Below are 23,312 nucleotides of genomic sequence, written 5' to 3'. Positions count from 1 at the left end.
AGGCAGTGAGCCGACACCTATAATCTCAACAGTGTGCAATTATAATTTGCTCCTGTTACTAATCTCTGACCACAAACTAGACTAAGTGCACAGGGCGGTTATTTGATACAAAACTAGTTTAATTACATATCCCTCCACCACAACGCTTTGGTAAAGAGCACAATAACTTCTTCAGGCAAGCACTAGTCCTTGTCAAATGTGAATGAAGCAACCTTATGCCTTCAAGTATTACATCTCTACAAATGTGAACGCATTTATGACGACTCTGGGGGTATCTTCATACAAGCTGCTTGTTGTGAAGAGTCAAGAAGGGAAAACAACATTTTAGCCCACATACAGTGCACAGTCAAAAAAGATAACAGGAACGTTCACATTCAAACACATGCAATGAAAAGAAAAGCACTGCTGCACAAAGCAGATACACAGCCGCCTCGGCTCATATAAACTCTGTAAGCATGATTCATCGCTCTGCCAATAAGAAAACGCTTTCTTTTTCTTACCCATGAACTCAATGCCCAAGTGATCCACTGCTCCGGCAAAGATAGAAGAGGGCAGCAGTGAAGGAGGAGGGAGGGAGAAAAAAGAGGAGAGAGAGAAAAAAAGATGTTAGAGACATTCATTGTGTGCGTTCTATTCTCATTGCATGCATAGATATTGTGGGTTACTATTTACGTAAGATAGTGCTACGATAGCTATTTGTGTGTACAAAAATGTTTGATTATGTAAAGTAAAACCATGGCTGAAATTCATTTGCAGATAAAACAATATCAATGTCTGCAGTTCATTCAAAAATCTGTAACATTCGTGAAGCATTCCTGTTCTTTGGATCAGAATGCAGACCAGCAGGTACGCCAACAATGCAAGATTAAAGGCACAATATGTACGATTTTTTTATTAAAATATCCAAAAACCACTAGAACAGTGTTATATATTTAGCTGACTTGTGTACTTACATTATCCCAAATGTTTCGAAGAATGTTTAAATCCAGAGAAATATACAGTTCTAACTAGAATTGCATTGCCTGCTAATGATGTCGATTTTCCAGTTTGATTTTGTAGAAAACATGGAAACCCCAAAGACACGTTAATATGTTGTGAATGTTATTAGACGTGAGGAACGCACTGTAGCATTATTACAGAACTTTCAACTCACTCAAATGTATCTAGTATGATAAAACAGTGCTGTTTTAACTCACATGACCGGAAAGAGTGGAAGCGGTCGACTGTGGCATAATAAAAGCTCTGCTGCTTTTGAGCCGTGTATTGCGCTCGTCATTTATTAGTAATCGCTCCTGCACTGTCATTTCGCTTCCACAGCTTTCAGCCCCACCCTGGTTCATACTACAGTGACCTTAATAAGTCTTTAATACATTAGCTCATCCATGGACATGATTTCGTGTAGTCCCGCATCAGCTGTGGGGATGAAGACTACAACTCCCATGATTCCACACTCAATCATGGCATCATCAAACTACGCCTTTGTTTTTCTGTTTGTTTTGAATATGCACTCTCTAGCGGTGAAGACGTACATATTGTGCCTTTAAACCATTTTATTTATTAATTTATGTTTTGTTATTTTATTCATCCCTGCAGTACATACACTAAAACATCAAAGGGGGCATCGGATGCCCATTTTCCACAAGTTGGTATGGCAACACACCTTGGTTAAAATTCCTCAATGGTCGTGTAAAACAACACACTTTTACCTTGTCAAAAACAGCCCTGTTCACTTTAAATGATAATGAGCTACTGCTCACCCCACCCCTCTCTTCTGTTTTTATGTATTCAGTGACGCATTACCATAAAAACTAAACTAATCAACTGCGTCCCTGAAGAAAATGAAGATTCTTATGTTCACTTTTACAGCCAACTGCAAAACACCTGCATTGCTGACGAGACGTTGTTGTTGCTACAGCTGCTCGATTGTGGAGAAAATGGTGGACAGTCTACAATTGACCGAGGGCGGAAATATCTGAGGTTGTGGGCAGGTCCTGAGCAGAATGATGTCATACTGCTCAGAAAATAAAAAAGAGACTGTTTAGATTTTTTATGGAGTTTAAAAAAATGAGTGAATGGATTTTTATCATTGTAGTGTGCTCGTGTCCACACACAGCTTTAGACACATTTATATGCAAACACCAAAGCCTGATTTAAAGGGGTCATCGGGTGCCCATTTTCCACAAGTTGATATGATTCTTTAGGGTCTTTAGGGTGAAAGTCTATAACATACTGTGGTTAAAATTTCTCAGTGGTAGTGTAAAACAACACCCTTTTTACTTGATCAAAAACGGCTCTGTTTACAGCAACCTGTTTCGGTGCATGTCCCTTTAAATGCTAATGAGCTCTGTTCACCCCGCCCTTCTCTTCTGTGGAGTGACTAGACTTCTCTTGAGAGATTGTAAACTTGCTAACTAGCACATTATTAACAAAGGCGATTTGCAAAGATTCATTAAAAAAACATATACTCTCTTCTTTTGTAGGCGAAGACACATTTAGGCAGATCGGGGGGGCGCATTCCCTTCAGAAATAAAAGTAATCCTCTGCGTCTTAAGCAGCTCAGATGTCGAGAGTAAATAACTACTGCTATGTTCATTACATCCAACAACAAAACACCTCATTCGCTTAGAAGTAGGGCTGTCAAACGATTAATCGCATACAAAATAAAAGTTTAAGTTTGCCTAATATATGTGCGTGTACTGTAATTATTATGTATATATAAATACACACAAATTAATGTATATATTTAAGAGAAATATGTTATGTACAAAGTATTTTTATTTATATATAATATAAATTATATAAAAATTATAATAAATACATATACTTGTAAACATTTCTTAAATATATACATGAATGTGTTTGTATTTATATATACATAATAATTATGCACAGTACACACACATATATTAGCCAAACTTAAACTTTTATTTTGTGTGCAATTAATCGTGATCAATCGTTTGACAGCCCTACTTAGAAGCCATTTTTGTCTACCACTGCTCAGCCGTCGAAACAATGGCGGACTGTTCACAGTTCACTCAGGGCAGGTCTGTGCTAAAACGGCCGTGTCAATCAACTGTCATGGGACGGGCCTGTGCAGAACTATGTCACTCTACCAGGAATCTCAGAACAGCCTGATGTGAGGATGTGATTATTATTAAAGGGGATTTAAAAAAATAAGTGGATCATTATAGGGTGGTTGTGTACACACACTGCCACCACACATTTATGTTCACACAACATGTAAAAGTGAATTTTACATCCAATGACCCGATGAGTATTCAGGAACGTAAGCTGATTTCATGATATTATTGCCTTTGCCCTAAGCACAGAGATTCAGCATATTCTAATGTCTCCTGTAAATCAAACCACAGGAATACATCTTCATTCTGCCAGAGAATTCCCAGGAGCTCAGGAAATGGAAGCTGTGCTCCTTCAGGTATGCTCTGTCGCAGATTTAAGAGTGTATGACATTTATTTTTGCCTCTCTTTAATGCAGTGGAGTAAACAGTATGAAGTCAGAATACAAGACTGCATCTCCTGAGGATCTGCGAATGTGTTGACAGCAGTAGGATAAGAAGCGAAGCTCCTATACAAAGACAAATATAGATACCACTTCTGCTTTCTTTGGTCAAACTCTAAGACTTTACTCCATTTCTTATTTATGTGAACGCATCTTTCTCCTTCCTCAGCATGCCATCAAATTGGGCTAATCTGACTCTGAGTTTCGACGGTTGTAAAAGGCTCTATAAAAGATGTTGCTTCAAGATTCAGAACCTCCCACCTGAAACAGAAGTCTGACAGGAAAGTGATGGCATAGTTAAATTTGGAAGGAAAAGGTAGTTGCAGTCAAGATGTATGAGTGTTGGGTGCCCTTGGGAGTCTGTGTTTGGAAATGCCAACAAACTCATCAAATTTCCCTCAGAATCTCTTCAAAAACTGTCAGCATCCACAACAGAAATAAACATAACCTGTAGGCGTGCAATTCTCTATAACGTAAGACCGTGAGCGGTCCACAGTGATATGCTCATCCATCCATAACAAACAACACAGGGCTTTTTTTTGCATCATTGGCTCCGTGCCGACGATTCTGACCTATCCAGGAAAAGTGAGGGAGCGATATGGCTGGAGCGTAAAGTAGTGGCTGTGCCTTGATGTCATAATGTGAGCAAAGACAGACTGTGAGGCAGGTGCAAACTGTGGGGTTTCAAGCCCATTTACTTCCCCTATTGAAACACACACATGCAGATGGAGCCAAAAATAAGACATTCTACCTGTTCGAAGCTGCTTGTTTAAAGCTACGAGCCTTTGGGGAGGTTTTCTCCTTCTAAACTGCCCTCAAAACAACCAAGGACTCAAACACCCTAATTGCACACCTTCTGTTACTGGCTACTCAGAATAAATGCCCAGCCACTTGACTAAACGCACAGAGTCATGTTTTACCCTAAGTGGCTCATATATAACAGTACCCAATTGCTGATTTTACACACCGCTCAGTATCTCAAATGAGATCGGTTGTGTCCCTGAGACTGGAAGGAAGACGGACAAGGCTACTGATGCTTCTCTTGTCGTCCTTGAGAAAACACTCATGTTAAACTGCCTCGTCCACAGGTACACTGGGAATGTGCCTCAAATTGTGCTTACTGTCCCCTGAAGTCGACCTGGGACGAGGACTAGCGATGAAACATTAATCTACTGAATGAGACTGTCTCAGGTATTTATCTGTCTTACCATGGAGGAAGTTTAAACACTCTTTCTGGAACTCGGCAGTATCTGTCTCTCTATCAAGGAGAAGTGGGGTGATTGTGCTCGCTTTTTCTAAACGTAACTGCACCCGATAGCCTTGTAATACCTTGTAAATCCTGAGGCTTAGTGCTATGCAACATAGGAATAAATACTGGCAGACTAATGCTATGAATTATGACACTTTTTTGGCTGTAAACCTTTGTGGTTGTCTGCAGGTTTGTTTGCTTTGCCCTAACAGAGAGAAACCTAGTCTTAAACATATTTATTCCTGACGCACTCAAAATCTGCATACAACTTTTACATTCCTAGGCAAAGCAACTTAAAGTAATATTGTATTTATCATTTCTTAGCAATATGTAGACATGCAAAGAGTTTTTACTTTGTTTTGAAGGTTGATGGTGTAATTAATACATGAATCACCATTTTATTAATTAAAAATAAGACTCTCTTTAACATTTTCAAGTAATTATGAACTACAGCAAAAATGCCAAGTCCTGTCATGAATTTCTAGAGGGCGCAGACTGATGGGTCTTCAATGAAAACTGACGATATTCACAGCATTAAACTACATGGTACAACCTGATGTTGCATACGCAACCAATTACCTTGCTGCTTTACATTTAAATGGCTGGTTAGCATTCACTAGAGCATTTCGCAGCGTGCTTTCAAAGTTCATTTGAAACCCTCCACCTCCCCAGCTCCACCTGCATAGATCTGCTACAGGTTATTTTATATACTCAATTTATGAACAATCCAAATTTAGAGACTTTATAGAACCAATCAGATCTTAGAGCTGGAACTACCTTATGTATTCTAAGAGCTGAATGACAGAGTTCTAAATAAAAATAAGTACAGTCCAATTTAGATAGAGAGAACACAACCTCCAATATTTAGGTCTGCAAGAGCTGATAAGGGGTTCGGTTGAAGGGTCGCCACAATGTCAATCACAAGATGATATCGTTTTATCTCAAGGAGAACACCTTTCAAGATCTCCGCTTTGTAACGGAGAACTTGACATCTCATCAAAAAATAAAATCAGCCTTGGAGTTGGGGGATGGGGCAGGGGTGTCTTGTCGCCATCCTACTCACTCTTTCTCATTAGGCGGAGATGGTGCCCTTCAGAGTTCTTGAACCATGTCCTTGACTGTGTCCTTCTAGCATCCCCAGTCTCTCTTACACACATACACACACAACCTCACTGAGTCTAAATCAACTCCTGTAGGTAGGAAGGCGCTTCATTTCTTCCCTTTCATTTTTCTTTTATTTTGTCAGCAGACAGACACACCTCCACTGACATGTCCCTGTCAGAAATAAGATGGATTCCATTTTTCCTGTGGATTCCATTTTGGCAGTCCCAGACAAATGCTATACACTGTCACTTTCAGACCTTAAAGATGTAACTTGAATATGACAATGAATAAATTATTTATTTCAAATACTCTGTGATGTTCAATAGTGTCTCCTCAGCTGTTGTACTGCTCATCCCTTTCTTTACTGTCAGCAAAGACAGGCACTAGAGCTGGCTATAAGGTTCTCTGAACAGCGTTTTGGTCTCTGGGTTCTTTAAAGATTCAGTATAAAAATTAAAATAAAAATTTGAAAGTGTGCATAGCTCTTCTGTGGCATGACGTGAATCACAGGAAGCAAACACCGTCTACTGGAAGTGTCAAAGCTGCACATTATCTCAGAAATTATAATGTTAGCAATGCTACAACTGCATATACATTTGATTTAATACAAAATATAATTAAAGAAAAACAACATTGACTTTGATGAAACAGTCAGACGATACTACATATGTAAAATAAATATAGTAAATATATGGAATCAAATATGTGACCCTGGACCATAAAACCACTCGTTAAGTAGCATGGGTATATTTGCAGCAATAGCCAAAAATGCATTTATTGTTCAAAATTATCGATTTTTCTTTTATGCCAAAAATATTAAGTAAAGATCATGCTCCATGAAGATGTTTTGTAAATTTCCTACCGTAAATACATGAACGCTTAATTTTTGATTAGTAATATGCATTGCTAAGAACTTTATTTTAATGATTTTCTCAATATTTTGATTTTTTTGTTGCACACTCAGATTCCAGATTTTCAAATAGTTGTATCTCAGCTAAATATTGTCCTAACAAACATTACATCAATGGAAAACTTATTTATTCAGCTTACGGATGATGTATAAATCTCAATTCTGAAAAATTGACCCTTATGACTGGTTTTGTGATCCAGGATCACATACACAGTTCCATTCAGCAAGGATGCACTAAATTCATCAAAAGTGACAGTAAAGACGTTTATGATGTTACAAAAGTTTCTATTTCAAATAAATGCTATTATTTTGAACTTTCTATTAATAAAATAATCATGTATCAGGGTTTCCTCAAAACCTTTAAGCAGCAAAACTGTTTTCAACATTGATTATAAAAAATGTTTCTTGAGCAGCAAATCAGGATATTAGAATGATTTCTGAAGGATCATGTGATACTGATACCTCGAGTAATTGCTGAAAATTCACATAAATCAATTTAAGTCAAGATCAAAGCAGCAACAGGCTCTGCCACTGTAAACAACACAACTGATTATAATGAGAGTGATTTAGTTTTATCGTATTGTGGTGTACCACCACATGCTGTCAGCCTGTAAAATGCTTTTTCAATTCTAATGTAACCTTTAATTTTAAGCATACAGCTGCTCAAAGCCTGTGAGTCGCCACATTTCATCATGTGGCTATTCGAAATCTGCCATAAGAGAAAATTTACAGCTCTTGCACAGAAGTTCCTACGATATAACAGAATGAAAATAAGAAATCCAGATATAGACTTTAATATCTGAGTGGGCTGTTGTTGCTTTCATTATCTTCACTATCACCTGTTCAACAAATGCTCGCTGGCTCATTAAAAGTTTCTGTGTCTGTGCAAAGAAAATGGGACTAGTGAAAAATGTTGAGCAGAAGTTTAAATACAGGCCATGCTGGTCTGAGCATATCAAACAACCCTCTTACCTCACAGTGGTCACATGAGACGGAAAGAATCTTCCAGTCTAAGCTAACACGTCTACACTAGCCTGTATCACACAGCAAAGAAACTGGAAATAGAAAGGCAAAGATTTCCAAAAGAAACTCTTTTTCAGATATCGATGGCAATTTCAGACATTCACACACAGTGAGAAGAATAAAAGATGCAAGGCACAAAGAAACGATCGAATGAGATCATAGGATAAGAACGGAAAATCTTCCTGTGAGTTAAATACAAAGCAGGAAGGAGGACAGCGAATTTCACTGCATTTCCTCTGATGTTCTGTTAGAAGTGCTCTGCTGTTCTCCCCTGTCATTCCCCGGTGATGTGATGCCGAATGGAAGGTTTCCTCAGCCAGATGGCAGCAAACTCCCTGAGCTCCAACTAGAAGGTCCTGTAATACACATTCTGCTCAGTCTTATGGGTGAATTAGAGGGCTGATTAGATCGAAAGGTTCTTTACACCTCATCGCTGAACCATTTTTGACATTTTCAGTGCAACTGAATAGACTAATCATTCTGTCTTTAATAACGATGATAATAATAATAATAATAATAATGCCATAATATTATAATGAATTAAGTGAAAACTGACTAAACTCCTTTTATCTTTAGAGATGAAAAATGCTAAAAAATATTAAAATATTTATAATGATTAATGATTAAAAGATTTGACATTTTTTAAATGTTTAAATAAATGTTTACATTTTTTTAATTAACCTGTACACTAAAGTATTTAAAAGAAATGACCACTTCTATTCAGCAAGGATGTGTTAAATTGATCGAATATGCCAATAAATGACATATACTGTATAATGTTCAAAAAAGAAGATAATGCACTTTTGTATTCATCAAAGAATCTTAGAAAAAAGTGTCATGGTTTCCACAAAAATATGGATGGCACAGCTGCTTTCAACATTGATTGACTGGTTTCTTGAGCACCAAATGAGCATATCAGAATGATTTCTGAAGGATCAAGCCACACTGAAGACTGTAGTTATTTTAAATTGTATTAATATTTCACAATATTACTGTTTTATTGTATTTTTAATCTAGTATTGATGAACATAAAACACTGAGAGAGATATTTACTACGTAAATGTTATCATTCACTGAGTCAAGATGGTAAATAAGTGAGCTTCAAAAACAGCTGAGGCAGCTCTCTGTCTAGGTTAACTCCCAGTGCACCGTAAGTCATGAATTATAGCTCTGAATCTATAAAACACAAAACAACCATTTCTAGGATTTGATTTAAGTATGATTTATGCAGTGGTTGTGTCAGAATCTAATCTTATCTTTGAGCAATACAACTCAATGAGGCTTAATGAGACCCCACTGAGCGACTGTTCATTGCTAGCTTGATGTTAATGCTTTACCTATAAAGAGAGACATTTCAGCTGTAGAATCTTTAAAACAAAACTAAACACATTTCTGCACTCCTGATCTGAAAAAAGAAGATGTAAATGAACCCACGAGAGACCATAAACTCCCTACCCATAGAGAGCCCGAGGCTACAAACGACCAGCTGAACCCCATTTACTTACACCAACAACATCAGAGTCAACGCCTGGATGAGTTTTGGATGCATATGTGCATGTGAGCTTTCACATGTGAGTGGGTGGCTTTGAGAATGCCATGGAAATAAAATCAGTTTAGATTCACATCTAAAGTAGAGAAAGCCCCTGAGCAGTCTCAGAGTCACTCAGTTGTTCATCCCTGGAATACTCAAGCATCCTCGCAACCAGAATGTTTCAGCCCAACATTAATTAGTTGTAGATTTGGAGATACACTAAAAGCTTAGGAGGCAATGCATAGATTAACATGAGATAAAATGTTACAGGCTAAGTGATTATTCATGTCGAAGACTACTGTGCATATTATAATGAAAACTCCAATATTACAGCCACATCAGCTACATTTTAACTAAGACTAAACGTGAGCACAATTATAATTCATTTCTAGCATCTAAACCTGGTTTTTAAGTCTTACAAATGAGTGCTTATTCACAAATGTCACATTCATGATAAATTTCAGGGGTTTCCTCCTGAAGATGACATGGTGCAAAGAAAATAAAGAGAGTTTTTTCTCTCTCTCTTCCTTACACAAAGGTCACCCTCTGCCTTTATCTGATCACCCCTTCCTGTGAGTATTAATGGAAAATGCAATGGATATCTTCAAGATGTTCTGCAGACTTCAGATGTCCAGTTGGGCTCCTGCTCCAAAACAAGCAACATGATCGTTTTTACGAGATATGCCATTTTAGGGATGATCATAAACTACAATCACTCTCTAAAAGAAAATGGATAATAACAAAGCCTAATCTAATATCTCCACATCCCGTAAAGCTGCTTCCTTCTCATAAATGTCGGAAATTTAATACATTCTTATTTCCTCATAATCTTGCAGCTTGTGCATAACAGCATGTACTGTTGTGCTGTCAGATTTTTCAATACTTCGTCCAAGCCTCGGATAAGTATAGTAACTACATATACACATCAGTATATTTGAGTTTGCCATACAATAACTGTGGTGGTATGAGACATCTGGGACATGGAATCAGCTCTCGTCACACCATGAAAGCCTGCTGGTAAAGGCGCAGCTACAGTTTTACAATCATAATCAATTAACAAATGAAAAACAAGAAAAACCCCACAATGCCTCTGTTCATATTTTCATTTTGCTGGATTTCCTTGCCCTTTTCTCTAATAGAAACAATAATTACAAGTGAAAATATCAGAAATGGTCACGCTGGCCTGGCTGAGCGGTCACAGCTGGACAGAGAAAGTGTTTTGCCACCCTGCTTTACAAATCAGAGATTAAAGTAAGCTCCTGAAAGGCCAGCCACAATGCTCACCCAAAACCCCCACCTGCTTTCACTGAGAATGCCACCGAATTTCACACACACACTTTGTGGCTCCAAAAAAAGAGAAAGAGTGTGAGAAATAGAGGATGATGGAGAAAAAGAGTGAGACAGTGAAAGACTTTGTGAAATGGAGGTGTAAAAACTAACAAAAAAAGCTTTTTCGCACCAGATGCAAATGTATTCTAGTGAAATATTTCTAAGGGGTTTTAGGTCTACAACCTATTTTTAAGTTCCAAGATGCATACAATCCCACAACCTCACCCATAAACAGCATTAAACTCTAGACTTTAAGATCTCACACACACATTAAGTGTTAACAAATAAGAAAACATTTTGCCAATTCTATAATTATTGACTCTGTAGCTGTAACAAAAAATTTGGGCATCCCTTCATTGGCACTCATCCTGTGTAATGGGAGGATTGAGGGTTGTGTCGCACTGCAGCTTGTCAAAGTCCGACATGATAATTAAAAGCGTATTCATCTCATCTCCGCTGTTCTGTCCAACTTGGAACAATATTTGGTCCTGCAGTGTAATGTAATCAGGAGTGTGGAATCCTACTTTACAAAAATAAGTGCTAGCAAATGGTACACACAGCTGAAGAGTGTTCAGTCAGCGACACAATGCATATTCACCCTTTGTTGCACATTGTGCACCCTTGCATCCATCACACACACATATTGGGTTTCCATGTTTGGGGACATTCCATAGGCGTAATGGTTCTGTCACCTTACCCTTACCCTAACCCTGCACCTAAACCTACCTCTGTATGATATGAGGCATGTTATTGTTCATTTAGTACTGACCTGAATAAGATATTTCACATAAAAAATGTTTACATATAGTCCACAAGAGAAAATAATTTATAAAAATGACCAGGTTCAAAAGTTTACATCACCTTGATTCCTAATACTGTGTTGTTGCATGCATTATGAGCTGGGGGGTGAAAACTTTTTGAATTTGAAGATCAGAGTAAATGTAACTTTTGTCTTCTGGGAAATATGTAACTATCTTCTGTAGCCTCTGAAGGGCAGTACTTTTTCCTTCTGGAGCATCAGTGAGCGTTCGATCCTTCTGTAATAGTTAATGAATGCAGAAATGAGTCCCTCAGTTGTCCACAGTGTGAAAAGATGGATCTCAGAATCATACAGTCATTGTGGGAAAGGGTTCAACTACACAAAAATGCTGGAAAACTAAAGAATTTGTGGAACCTGAAGGATTTTTCTGAAGAACAGCAGACAGTTTAACTGTTCAGGACAAACAAAGGACTCATGAACAACTGTCACAAAACAAAAAAACAGCTGTGGATCATTCAGGTAACAACACAGTATTAAGAATCAAGGAGATGTAAACTTTTGAATGGGCTAATTTTTATAAATTCAACTATTACATTCTCTTGTGGACTATATGCAAACATCTTTTATGTGAAATATCTTATTCAGGTCAGTACTAAATAAACAATAACGTGTTTTGTATGATCCCTCTTATTTTGGCAAAATAATGAACATTTTTAATGATTCCGATAAATACATGTATATACATATGCTACAGTGTGTTTGTACACGTGGACATGTATGAAATCATGACATTGATGTTCTTTTTCGTAACATAAAGTCATATTTTGATTTGAATCCCCATTACATTTTACTGAGATGTTGATTTTTGACAATTAGAAAATTAGTCAGATGTAAATAGATAGACAGATAGATAGATTCTTCTGAAACCCCATCTGCAGCTTTGGTGAGCCAATGTGGGGCTGTAACCCTGAGGTTGAGAACCTTTGCCTCAGAGATTACTGAATGCCATTACTGGTAAACATCTTCTGCATCCAATTCCAAGTAAATAAACGGAAGCACAAAGCACCTGCAGTGCTAATTTCACTTCATGAAGGGTGTCAGGGTTTTATCTACAAGTTGTGTGAACTAATAAAAAGTTCAGTAAAAGTTCACCAAAGCTGATGAGTCAGTTTTACAGGTGGACTGCTGTAATACCCGGCTGCCAATCAACATTAGGCTCTGATGTCAAACAGCACTTTATCTGTCTTTCTCTTTCCACGCTTTTGCAGGCAAATGCACACACAGGACCGACGAACACACACGTCTTTGTGGGCAGACTGGATGTGGGTGACTCATCAGTTTAGTTGCCTAAGGCTACAATCGGTCTCAAGGATACTTTCTCAAGCATTTGAGACAGTTTCATGAGATACCAGTGGATGACACAGAGAGAAAAAAAATGCAATGTCTAAATTGGACAGCTGTATGCGATGAGAACAGGCAGGGCCATGGGATCTCGACAGTCATGAATAATGACTATAGCGGGTGCAAAATGGTCTCTCACTGGCTCATAGGTCATGTTCAACCAGAGCTATACTAAGGATATGGGCGAGTAAAAGGATTTGTGGCCTGTGGTTTTCAAATAGGATCACAGCAAAAGCAATAGGCCAGGTATAATATAGAGGATATCTAGTTTGATGCTATGATACTCTTGAAAGTGTCATCCACAGAAAATTTTGAGTTACATTCAACAAACAGAGGCTGACTGTGTAAATTGTACTCCAGTGTGAGCAAACAAAGTTAGAAGCAAGTATGGCTTGTTCACTTTTGATATAATCATACGTATGTCTTATATTGAGTGAGGGTATCAGACGCTCTTAGCGTCTTCTAATGTGCTAGAATGAGCCATTAAGATATCCATTTCCATCACTCCACCGCCATTAAAGCCATACAAGCATAACGCCTTTTGCTGAAGCGCTGCCGTGACCTTTCTTCTCACTTCGTGGTCAGCAATACCATCAGCTTAAGCAGTAACAATGAGACATTTGCCGTAACAGCTGCCATTACAAGTGAAATGGCAAAGTTTGTCCAGTATTCTGAGGTGGAAATGATCATTGGATACGCCGAGACAGCTGGTGGACAGACGCAGCAGGATAGAACCAATTACTGTCCTTTTCTCCTCCCTTCTCTTCTGTCTTTACTTTCCTTCGCTATTCATGTTACATCAGAGTTACAAAAGTCTTTTATGAACCGCCAGACAGACTGTACCTGTCAGCACTATCTCAGCTCCCCATTGTTTGTCATTGTAAGGATGATGCTGTGCCCCTCCCAGGGAATTATGGGTAATAACTCTGAAGCGCTCGTGGCTTGTGAATAAAGGTGAGGAGAGGATGCCTATGAGGCTGATTGACAGACTAAGGGAGGCTGGGGAGATTGAGAGGCTTAGGAAGAATTATTAAAGGAGAGCCTCATAATGTTTAGACACTAAGGAGGCCAGAGGACTGACAGAACCCAGCACTGTGAAATGAGAGGAGGAGGTATGGCAGTACAGACAGATCTGAAAAGCTGCAGACGTGTGTAAAGACCTTGAACAGATCAGATGAGACAAGATGAAAGTGTTAGTTACAAAGTGAACTTGATATTTTAAACTTTCTGGGATAGTGAATAAAGTAGAGGATTCTGCAGAGTCAACTCAGTGACGCAATTCTGGATTGAGTCACAAAATTTCATATTCAGAATTGATAATAATAACAACGGTAATGATTAATCCACCAGTATGTGTAAGCTCTTTAGTCACAGTAGTGTTTCTAATGCTTAAATATGATTTTATCAATGAATTTTTGAATGTACTGTTTTAAAAGAAAGGCAGAATAAATAGTAAGGCACTTTAATATTTTTTTAATTCAGATGCAGTCAATAACAACAGAGTACATAAAAACAATGCCAGCAAGAATGCAAGCTGTTATCAGGGCCAAAGGATGCCATACAAAATATTAAGGTTTTTTTGGGTTATTATGTGTGAATAAAGACCATTTAGTTTTTACAGATTCCTAAAATATTTGTGTTTTTTCTTTTTTTTTGACAGGTGGTCTAATAAATTTGTTAAACACATACAGTGTTTAATGCATTTATTAGACTGTATTCATTGACTGTTATTGGGCATCTGCATTAAAAAATAATAATAAAGTGCTTTACTATTTTAGTACTTTTTTAGTCAATTTTAAAATTCATGGATAACAATAATTATATTTTAGCATTAGAAACACTATTGTGACAAAAAAAATCTTACACATACTGATGGATTAACCATTACAGAAAAGTAAAAAAAAAAATAAAAATCTATCTGACAAGATCTAGTGGGAAAAGGAAAAATGGATTTTAAAGGGAAACAAAAGTCAAATTAAAAATGATTCAGACACCAGATATAATATTTCACGAGTTCCCACTTACAAATAATAAACAGAGTACAAATTAAGCGTGTTTGGCGTGCTGTCCGGGAGAGGGCTCCGAGCTCGGAAATCATTCCCGAACCCGGGGCACTCCCCCTGCCTAGGGAGAGGGGTACGAGCTCGGCATTTGGCCCGAACCCAATAAGCGCTCCCCCGGGCTGAAGGTGAGGAGACGGGGTGGAGGAGGGATGCTGAAAAGACTAGAGATGGAGGAGGTAAGACTGCTTGGTTATTTATAGGGATTCTCCCTTGCTTAGAGAGTGTGATTACTGATGGTGAATTGGCCGTGTTAATTATCTGCGCGTGCTCCTCCCGAAATTTGTTAATAAAACATCACTTGATATTTTTTAACTAGTTGGTGCAGGACACTATGGATCATTTATGTAAGTGATGATAGCAAAATAAAGTAAACTGTGACATATTATACCCAAATACTCTAATAGACTACCAGTAATACTGATAAAAATTTGGGACCAAAAATTTGATTTGACACTTTGACCTGACCATGTTTTCTTACATATCTTTCTATCAAGGTTATCTGACATTATCAAGATGAATTTTTTTTCACAGTTTAACTCTTGAGTTCTTGTGATATTTTATTACCATTTTCTACACTATAGTGAATAAACTGTGATAATGTGAGAAATGTTGAATTTTGGTTTGACTGTCCATTTTCAAAGTCGACAATCTGCATGCATTGCCACAGAAAGCAAGACATGTCTGACTGACAATGACATTTGATTTTCACTGAACCAAATATATTATATTTCTATTTTACCATGGCAAAAAATAAAGAAATAAAGAAATAAAAAAATTACATGGGAAAATGTCCATTTAATGTTTTTAAGAAACCTTCAGGTACAATATAATATAAAACATAATACAAAAAAAATGTAATATAATATTTACATATTTTCTATGCTTCTTGTAAGAACGCATGCCTCCTTTTAAATAGATGTCAATTGAGAAATTAATCAAGAATCATTTTGTAATTGGATCTTGACTCAAAATTGAATTGAATCCCACAGTATCTACATATTCCTGCCTCTAATAGCGTGTGGGTGACATTTCCTGGTGATTGCAGAGAAATTATATCGGCTCGATTTACATAATCCGCCGCACAGAGAATCACGTATGAACATGATGCCACCGTCTTTGATAACTAATCATGCCTGTGACTTGCCCTTTAAATGAAAAGTTACAAAAGGCCAATAACACTGTCATCTAGTCAAAGAGGCTGAAATGATGACAAGAAGCTCTTGTAGCCGAAATCATTCAAATATAAGCAGCCCAAAGGCTGCGAGAACCCACTCTAATCAGCAAGTCTGACAATTACTTACCCCCTCTCACCTGCTGCCTTTGGCAGAGCCATCATCACAAAGAGACTGCTAATAACCACCGACTCACTTTTCAGTAAACAGAAACTGTGACCAGCAGGGAATCTGGGCAACCAAAATGAGGGATCTGTTCTCGTAAAGCTTTGAAATTAGGAGGAGGCCCTCAAAGTAACAATAACAAACAGATAACTCCACAAATAAACAGCAGGTCTCTTCGGAGGCGCGTGAAATTGGGAGCTAATAGGTCGCCGTCAATCAAGAGGAATAGAAATGTACGCGGCACAAAGCGGCGATGTATATTAAACCCTGAGTGCATAAATCATGTCGTACATGATTGCTGTAAATCAGATGCATTGAACACTCTTGACACTTGCCTGAATTGTTGCCAGATGGATGCTAAATTGAGTTAGCACAGGAAAATGCGAGAAGATGACCGTCTTCAGGCAGGTAGTTAATAGAAGTGCAACAGGTTAAAAATTAGCTTCGCTACATGCGTTTTATTCTCAGCCAAGATACGAAAAGAAGAAAAATAGCCCCTTGCCTACATGGCAGGTTACCAAGGAGACTGTAACGTAAGAGAACACGGAGAATATGCAGTAGAAATCAGCATACAATTCACATATTTTTCATAATGAAGACAGCTGACAAGATCTCAATCTCACTGTAAATGACCCATCCGAAAGCATTACCTCAGACCTTGATAAATATTTTGCATGTTGCACCAGGCCTCAGCAGATGAATTGCAGCGATCAATATAAAATTTTTCTTTACGCTTGTATAATACTTTCCCACACGATAAGGTACATCCATTAGCGTGTTGCCCCAATGATGCTGCAAGTGCCTCATTGCCCAGCTTGTGCGACGACAAAAAAGGAAAATAGACACCCGATCAAATATCATGCACTTTTTGTTCTGAAAAAGTCAAACGACGAGGAGAAATATTTTTGTAGCAATGAGGTAAAATACTTTAATAATATTTTGAAACCCTCAGTGCGTCAAAGTGCGAAAGTCTTGAAGGGGCAAGATAATGGGAAAGTTATTTTTATTTCTAAGCCACATGGGTGGCATATATCTGTACTGCTCAGTAAAACTGACTAAAATAAATGAATGGCATTTTTTAAAAAAATTTAAGTGTATTTTCATCAAAAGGCAGAAACTATGACTAAACTGTAAAAATGATCAATGCGTGAATAATACTGGCTTTTAATGTGTGGTAACTGTACAGAAACGAAGATGTTCAAGACGGGTGAAATGATAAACTAAATTACAACTCCAAGAGCACATTTACATAAAATCTCTGATGTTTTAAGAGAAAACCCCTCTTCCCGTCCTATCTACTCTGAAGGTGAAAAAGTTTTTTTTGCCTTTATAGTGCATATGTCTTTCCATCAAACGGATCGGGAACTGACAGTACATCAAGAAAGTGAGAGTTTTCTCAATTTAGCTAAACTACAGATGAAAACGAATTTGTTACATACGGGGGATTTTAATCTTGCAGACTCAATGCAGTGAAAAAAAGCACAGATAGAGACTACATGCACACTTCAAATAGTGTGTCTGGCATTATCTTGGACAAAAAGAACATTTGATTCTTCATGATTTACTTGGTGTACAGACGTGGTGTTTTGCTTTGCAGATGTTTGGCTGCTTGATCCTTGGTGCTGCACAGGACATGACTGTAATAATTCAGCATATATGGTCTTCTTGACCTTGGGTCAGGTGCTCTGATGAATATATATGATGTTGTGAGACAAAATGGAATGGCTGGATGCAAGAAAAAGGCAGACGGACGAAGACTCTAACTTCACCTTATCTTACCCTGTGAAGATACCAGGAACAGATGGCACATAACTATTCATAAACTGTAATCCTACCCAAATAAATTATATAACTACAGAGTCTCCACCTAGAAAAGTGTCCCCACCTAAAAAAAAAAAAAATTTGCAATGACAAACTAAAAAATTAATACATGGGCTTTAACAAAAATATACAGCTTTCAAACCCTCAGGCTATCTTGCCTTTTAGGCTTTTATTGTAAGTGCATTACTATAAATGCATTTCCTCTTCTATTTCACAAACTGAAGGATGAGCTAAAATTCTGTTCTCTGGTAATAAATCACAGATTTTTCCAAGCATTCCAAGCTTAGCTTGAATTCAACGAAGAATATTTTTAGTCATGTTGACCTTTGAAATAAAGTCTTCATGAAGTTTAAAAATAGTGTAATTTAACAGAGTTGAAAGTAAATTACTTGTTTCCCAAGAATAATTTTTAAAGAAAACTTCATCCAGCCAAAATGTAAAAATCATTTACTTTATTATATATATATTTTATTAATATATATATTATATATTTCTCGAGTTCACCCTTACATCTAATCTGGTTGAGTAAACAGTAAGCATATTTTGGTGTGCTGTCCTGGTGGAGGGCTCCGAGCCCGGAATATGGCCCGAACCCAGAGAACTCCCCCCATCCCAAGTATAGGATGAGGATAGATTAAGAGTGAGGAGTTGGGGTGGAGAGGGGATGCCGAAAAACAGTCGAATGACGGAGGTAAGTCGGCTGTGTGCATATATATGACTTGTGCCAGTTTGGATGATTAGCTAGACGAGTGCCGAATTAGTTAATTATCTGATCGTGCTCTTTGTTATCAAACATCATATAGAGAGAGAGACAGATCTCACCACATCCCTAATATATACATATATATACACACACACACACATATATATATATATATATATATATGTGTATGTGTATATGTATATTTTTTTTGTAATTGTTAGCCATGAGGAAAATCAACTAGAGTTTGTAGGGATAGAGACACAAAGGAAAGGGAAAGAAGTTGAGAGATGTGTGATGAAAGCCTTGGCCGTGTAACTCAAGGACACGGTGACCCTGGGTGTCCCTCTCCTCTCTGAATGCTGCTTTTAAGAGCGGTGGCACAGGAGAGACTTTGGCTATGTGTGTGCCTGCCCTGTCAGTGAACCCATTACTGGCATCTCAAACTTTAAACACTGAAAGCCTGTCTACTTTTGTTTATGAACTGATGAAGATCATGTGAATCTGAAGAGACATTAGTAACAGACGGGATAGCAGTAAGATTACGGAAATTTAAGACCTCAGTAAGTCATCCTGTATATGACCTGTATGTGGAGGGTCACATGTATAAAATGATGTTTCATGTCCAGCTGCCCATCGTAAAATATGTGTGCGGCTTTTCACAATAGCCATTTGTCACGACACTAAATTCTCCTTCAACAGAGCTATTATTGTCTGAATTGAGTGGTAAACTCATTATTCACAATTTGCTATTGTGACATGTCTGAAATTGGTTACTCTGCTGTGCTTAATTCTATTTTTCGTTTGCCCAATAGGTGGCTGCTTGTCTGTGTGCCAAAGTGATAAGAAGTGGCTAAGGCTTGGCAGACTTGTAGAGCAAATCTGTGCCAAACTCTGTCAGGGTGCCATTCAGAAGATTACAGTGTTGTTCATTAACCTTCAAGTGAAGTAGAAGAAACAGAAACAGACCAGAGCAAACTGCTGTTTACGAACAATGCCACACATGCTAATGATTATCATCATACTACGGGGTGACTTTGTTTGAAACGCACCCCAAAAAACCTGCATGTTATTTATAAACTATCTACAAAAGAATTGGTAAATACTGTATGCTAAAATAGAGTTGCAATGGAAATATTTAAATGAAGTCACTGTCATTCTTTTCAACACAAAAATCCTTCCTTTGTATGTAAATTAGGTTTTTGGAATTGGATTGCAGTGGTGGAGTGATTCTGAATAGTTCGGCAGTATGTCAGTGGCAGTTTGCCGCATCCTCCACATCCTAGTGCTCAAAATCAGGCCTACATATTGAGGAATTGTTAAATGCAGATTTTCTGGGCACGCTTGCACTGTAACCTGATTTTTACAATTCCTTTAGAGAATTGGAAGCTAAAAAGAAATGTTTATGGAATGGAAGGTTGAAGAAAAAATAAAATTGCCTACAGGTAACAGATCAGGAAAATATGGAAAGACATTTCCGCCACTGAATAACAAGGGAATTGTGAGTTTTTATCTCACAGTCCTGACTTTTTTCTCACAATTGCAAGTTTTCATCTCATAATTCTGAGATTTTTCCTCAGAATTGCATAATACAAACTTGTAATTCTAACTTTTTGTCTCAGAATTGTGATATAAACTTGAAATTGTGAGATATAGAGTCGCAGTTCTGACATTTTTCTTAGAATTGAGTGATATAAATTCCTAATTTAGAGTTATAAAGTCATAACGGTAGGATATAATGTCTAAATTGTGACAAATAAAGTCAGAATTGTGAGATAAAACCTTTTTTTCTCCCAAATGCAGTTCATATCTTTCAGTTCTGGCTTTTTTTCCCTCAGAATTGTGAGTTATTAACTCGCAACTGCGAGTTAAAAAGTCCAAGTCTGAGGGGAAAAAAAAGACGTTATGTTATGGTCACAATTCTGATTTAACTCGCAATTGTATTATAAAGTCAGAATTGCAAGATATAAACAAGTCATAATTGTAAGTTATATCTTGCACTTCTGAGTTTTTTCCTCGCAATTGCGAGTTTAAACCATGCAATACTGACTTTATAACTTGCAAATGCAAGTTTATATCATGCAACTCTAAAAAAAAGTTAGAACATCAAGTTTATATCTTGTAAATTTGAGAAAAAGCCAGAATTGCAGGTTTGTATCATGCAATTCCGAGAAAAAAAAGTTAGAATTGTGAGATAAAAAGTTGCATTTTTAATTTTTTTTTTACTCAAGTGGTGGAATCTGGCTTTCATAAGAAAAATGTATCTTCCTGATCTGTTATACTGAGGACATTTTTTATTTATTTTATACATATTATATATTTATATGCATATAAGTTTATACCTTTATTTTTCCGAATGATATTCTTTATATCTTATAACGTGCAGAAATATACATGCAGAGTTTATATGATAAAACACATCAATGTGCTGTACCAATACCTTTTCTGGATGTAAAATGTGAATGCTATCCTGTGATATGTGAGCAGATGAGTGTGGATGTTCGGTATACGCGTCGGTCTTTATTCAGTATTGCATTCTCAGCTGGTGGGAATCACCAATCACCATGTGCACACGGCAAATTCTTAAGCAGCTCATTTCATTATCCTTCATATAAAACGGCACTGATAGATCTGTACAAGAAGGTCAACAAACAGAACCCCTCATAATCATGCTCCATTTGTGACTCATCAAGTGGGCTTACTCACTGCACACAACATGCAATCACACACACACACACATACACACACACACTGACATAATGTATGCATGCAAACACACAATCACTGCCTTATTCGATAAAATGGTATACATCATTCAGAAAAGAGACATTCGGGTTTGGTAGAACCATGTGAATACACAGCCATTAGCTGAGTGGGTGGGAAAATCAAGAAATCTGTTCCCGTCAGGAAAATATGAAAATGTTATGACACTTTAGTAATGACAAGGTTTCTATGACAACAGTGTCTGTAAGACTGCAAACTGCAAAGCCTTGTTGTTATTGGTAAATGAATGCATAAATGCATTATGGTCCACAGAGGTTAAGTATTCATTTGGGTTAGAAGCTGAAAGTTATATAGCCATTTCTCTCTATTCATGCCAGTGGCCTTGTACATTCATTTCAAAACAATTTCAAAAGGACTGTATAATACATAGACTCTAAACATGGTATTTTCTATTAACTTCAGACATATAGTAGCAGAGTAAAAATGTATGCATTTGCATGCATCTGATTTATTAAAGCAGAATGCAAGGCACTCACTTGGGTCAGACAAGATGGAATCAGTCTTGGGCAGGAACTGGTCACAACGAATGCCCTGGAAACCCTCTTTACACCTGATTTGGAAAAAAAAGAAAAGAAAGACAGTTAGTAAACAGTGATTTAACAGATGCTTCTATCTAAAGTGATGTATTTTTAGGAACAATCTCCACAGGGTTAAGAACTGTACTTGGCTTGCTCCTTGCGGTAATAAAAGCAGCAACTTTTTGGCCATTCGGAAATAGTGAGTATTTTAACATTTCTGGACTGGCCCTATTACTGCCATTGTAAGCTTTGTTGTTATTGTTAACTAAAACAACTACTAAACAATTGCAATTATTAATTGAAATAAGGCTGGAATAAAATACAATATAAATGTCAATAAAATATAATTGTTAAACTACAAATTACAAATAAGAAATACTAAGTACTAAAATTACTAATACAACTGAAACAAAAATTAAATGTTAAAAAAATGACATTATTAAAACGTCAAATTAAAATGAAAAATAACACAAATTTAGGCTATTTAAAATAAATAAATAAATACTAAGAATACTATTAAAATATCACTGTACTGTAATCAAGGCAAATTGACAACTGGAAATTAATTTTTGTGGCAATCAACACTGTCGCAAGTGTTATCGATTCAGCTTAATTTAATTTGAACCTGGAATATTCCTTTAAACCCCTTGGTCACACCACTAGTCTAATTAAAACACTTTTCAGGGGCCAGGCTGGTCTCTGTGCATTTCACAGAAATGAAACTCCTAGACGTGGATAAGCCAATCAGAGTGAAAAATGTTCTAGGGTTTTCTTGAAATCAGATGGGAAATCCAGACGTGCCATGTCATGCATCTGTCGCAGATGGCGGTAGATTGATTTGGAAATACACGGGCATAGCAAGTTTGCTGATTTTCTACCTCAGCAAAGCCCTGACTGCTTGAATAAGTCCTCTCGGTGTTCACTAAATATGGAAATGAAATGCTTGTCTTTTATATATGAAATATGTATGCCATGTCCCTCCCAGCCAAGCTGTTTGCTCTCTCTCTCCAGCTCTTTTGCTCATGTAACTGCCCATGTGTTTCTGCCTGTCTCGCTCTTTCTCTCTCTCTCTCTCTCTCTCTCTCTCTCTCTCTCTCTCTCTCTCTCTCCATCCTGTCATCACTTTATCCTCATTTTTCCCTCACTTCTTGACTTTTCAAAGACACTGGAGGCTAATCCTGCTTTCAGCTGGTTGAGTCAGGAGAGCAATGTGACAAAGAAAAATGTCCCTGGCTCTAAATGGCAGAGTACAAACACAGCAT

General features: G+C 37.3%; 1 protein-coding gene across 2 annotated transcripts in view; it reads right to left on the bottom strand.

Moving 5' to 3' along the window:
* Nucleotides 1-23,312, bottom strand: part of LOC127175207 (pro-neuregulin-3, membrane-bound isoform) — a 379,194-nt gene that overhangs the window by 30,993 nt on the left and 324,889 nt on the right. Inside the window, exons 3-4 of one of the 2 annotated variants that reach the window (XM_051126140.1) lie at nucleotides 22,009-22,082; nucleotides 501-527 (exon numbers count right to left, since the gene is read on the bottom strand). In XM_051126140.1, the coding sequence (XP_050982097.1) occupies nucleotides 501-527; nucleotides 22,009-22,082 (101 nt within the window). The remainder of the gene's footprint in view (nucleotides 1-500; nucleotides 528-22,008; nucleotides 22,083-23,312) is intronic. The other variant, XM_051126141.1, reaches the window with a different exon arrangement.

Source organism: Labeo rohita, chromosome 13, assembly GCF_022985175.1.
Source record: "Labeo rohita strain BAU-BD-2019 chromosome 13, IGBB_LRoh.1.0, whole genome shotgun sequence".
NCBI classification, from domain to species: domain Eukaryota; kingdom Metazoa; phylum Chordata; class Actinopteri; order Cypriniformes; family Cyprinidae; genus Labeo; species Labeo rohita.
The sequence above is the reverse complement of the archived record's forward strand: the minus strand, read 5'-3'. Positions and strand labels throughout refer to the sequence as shown.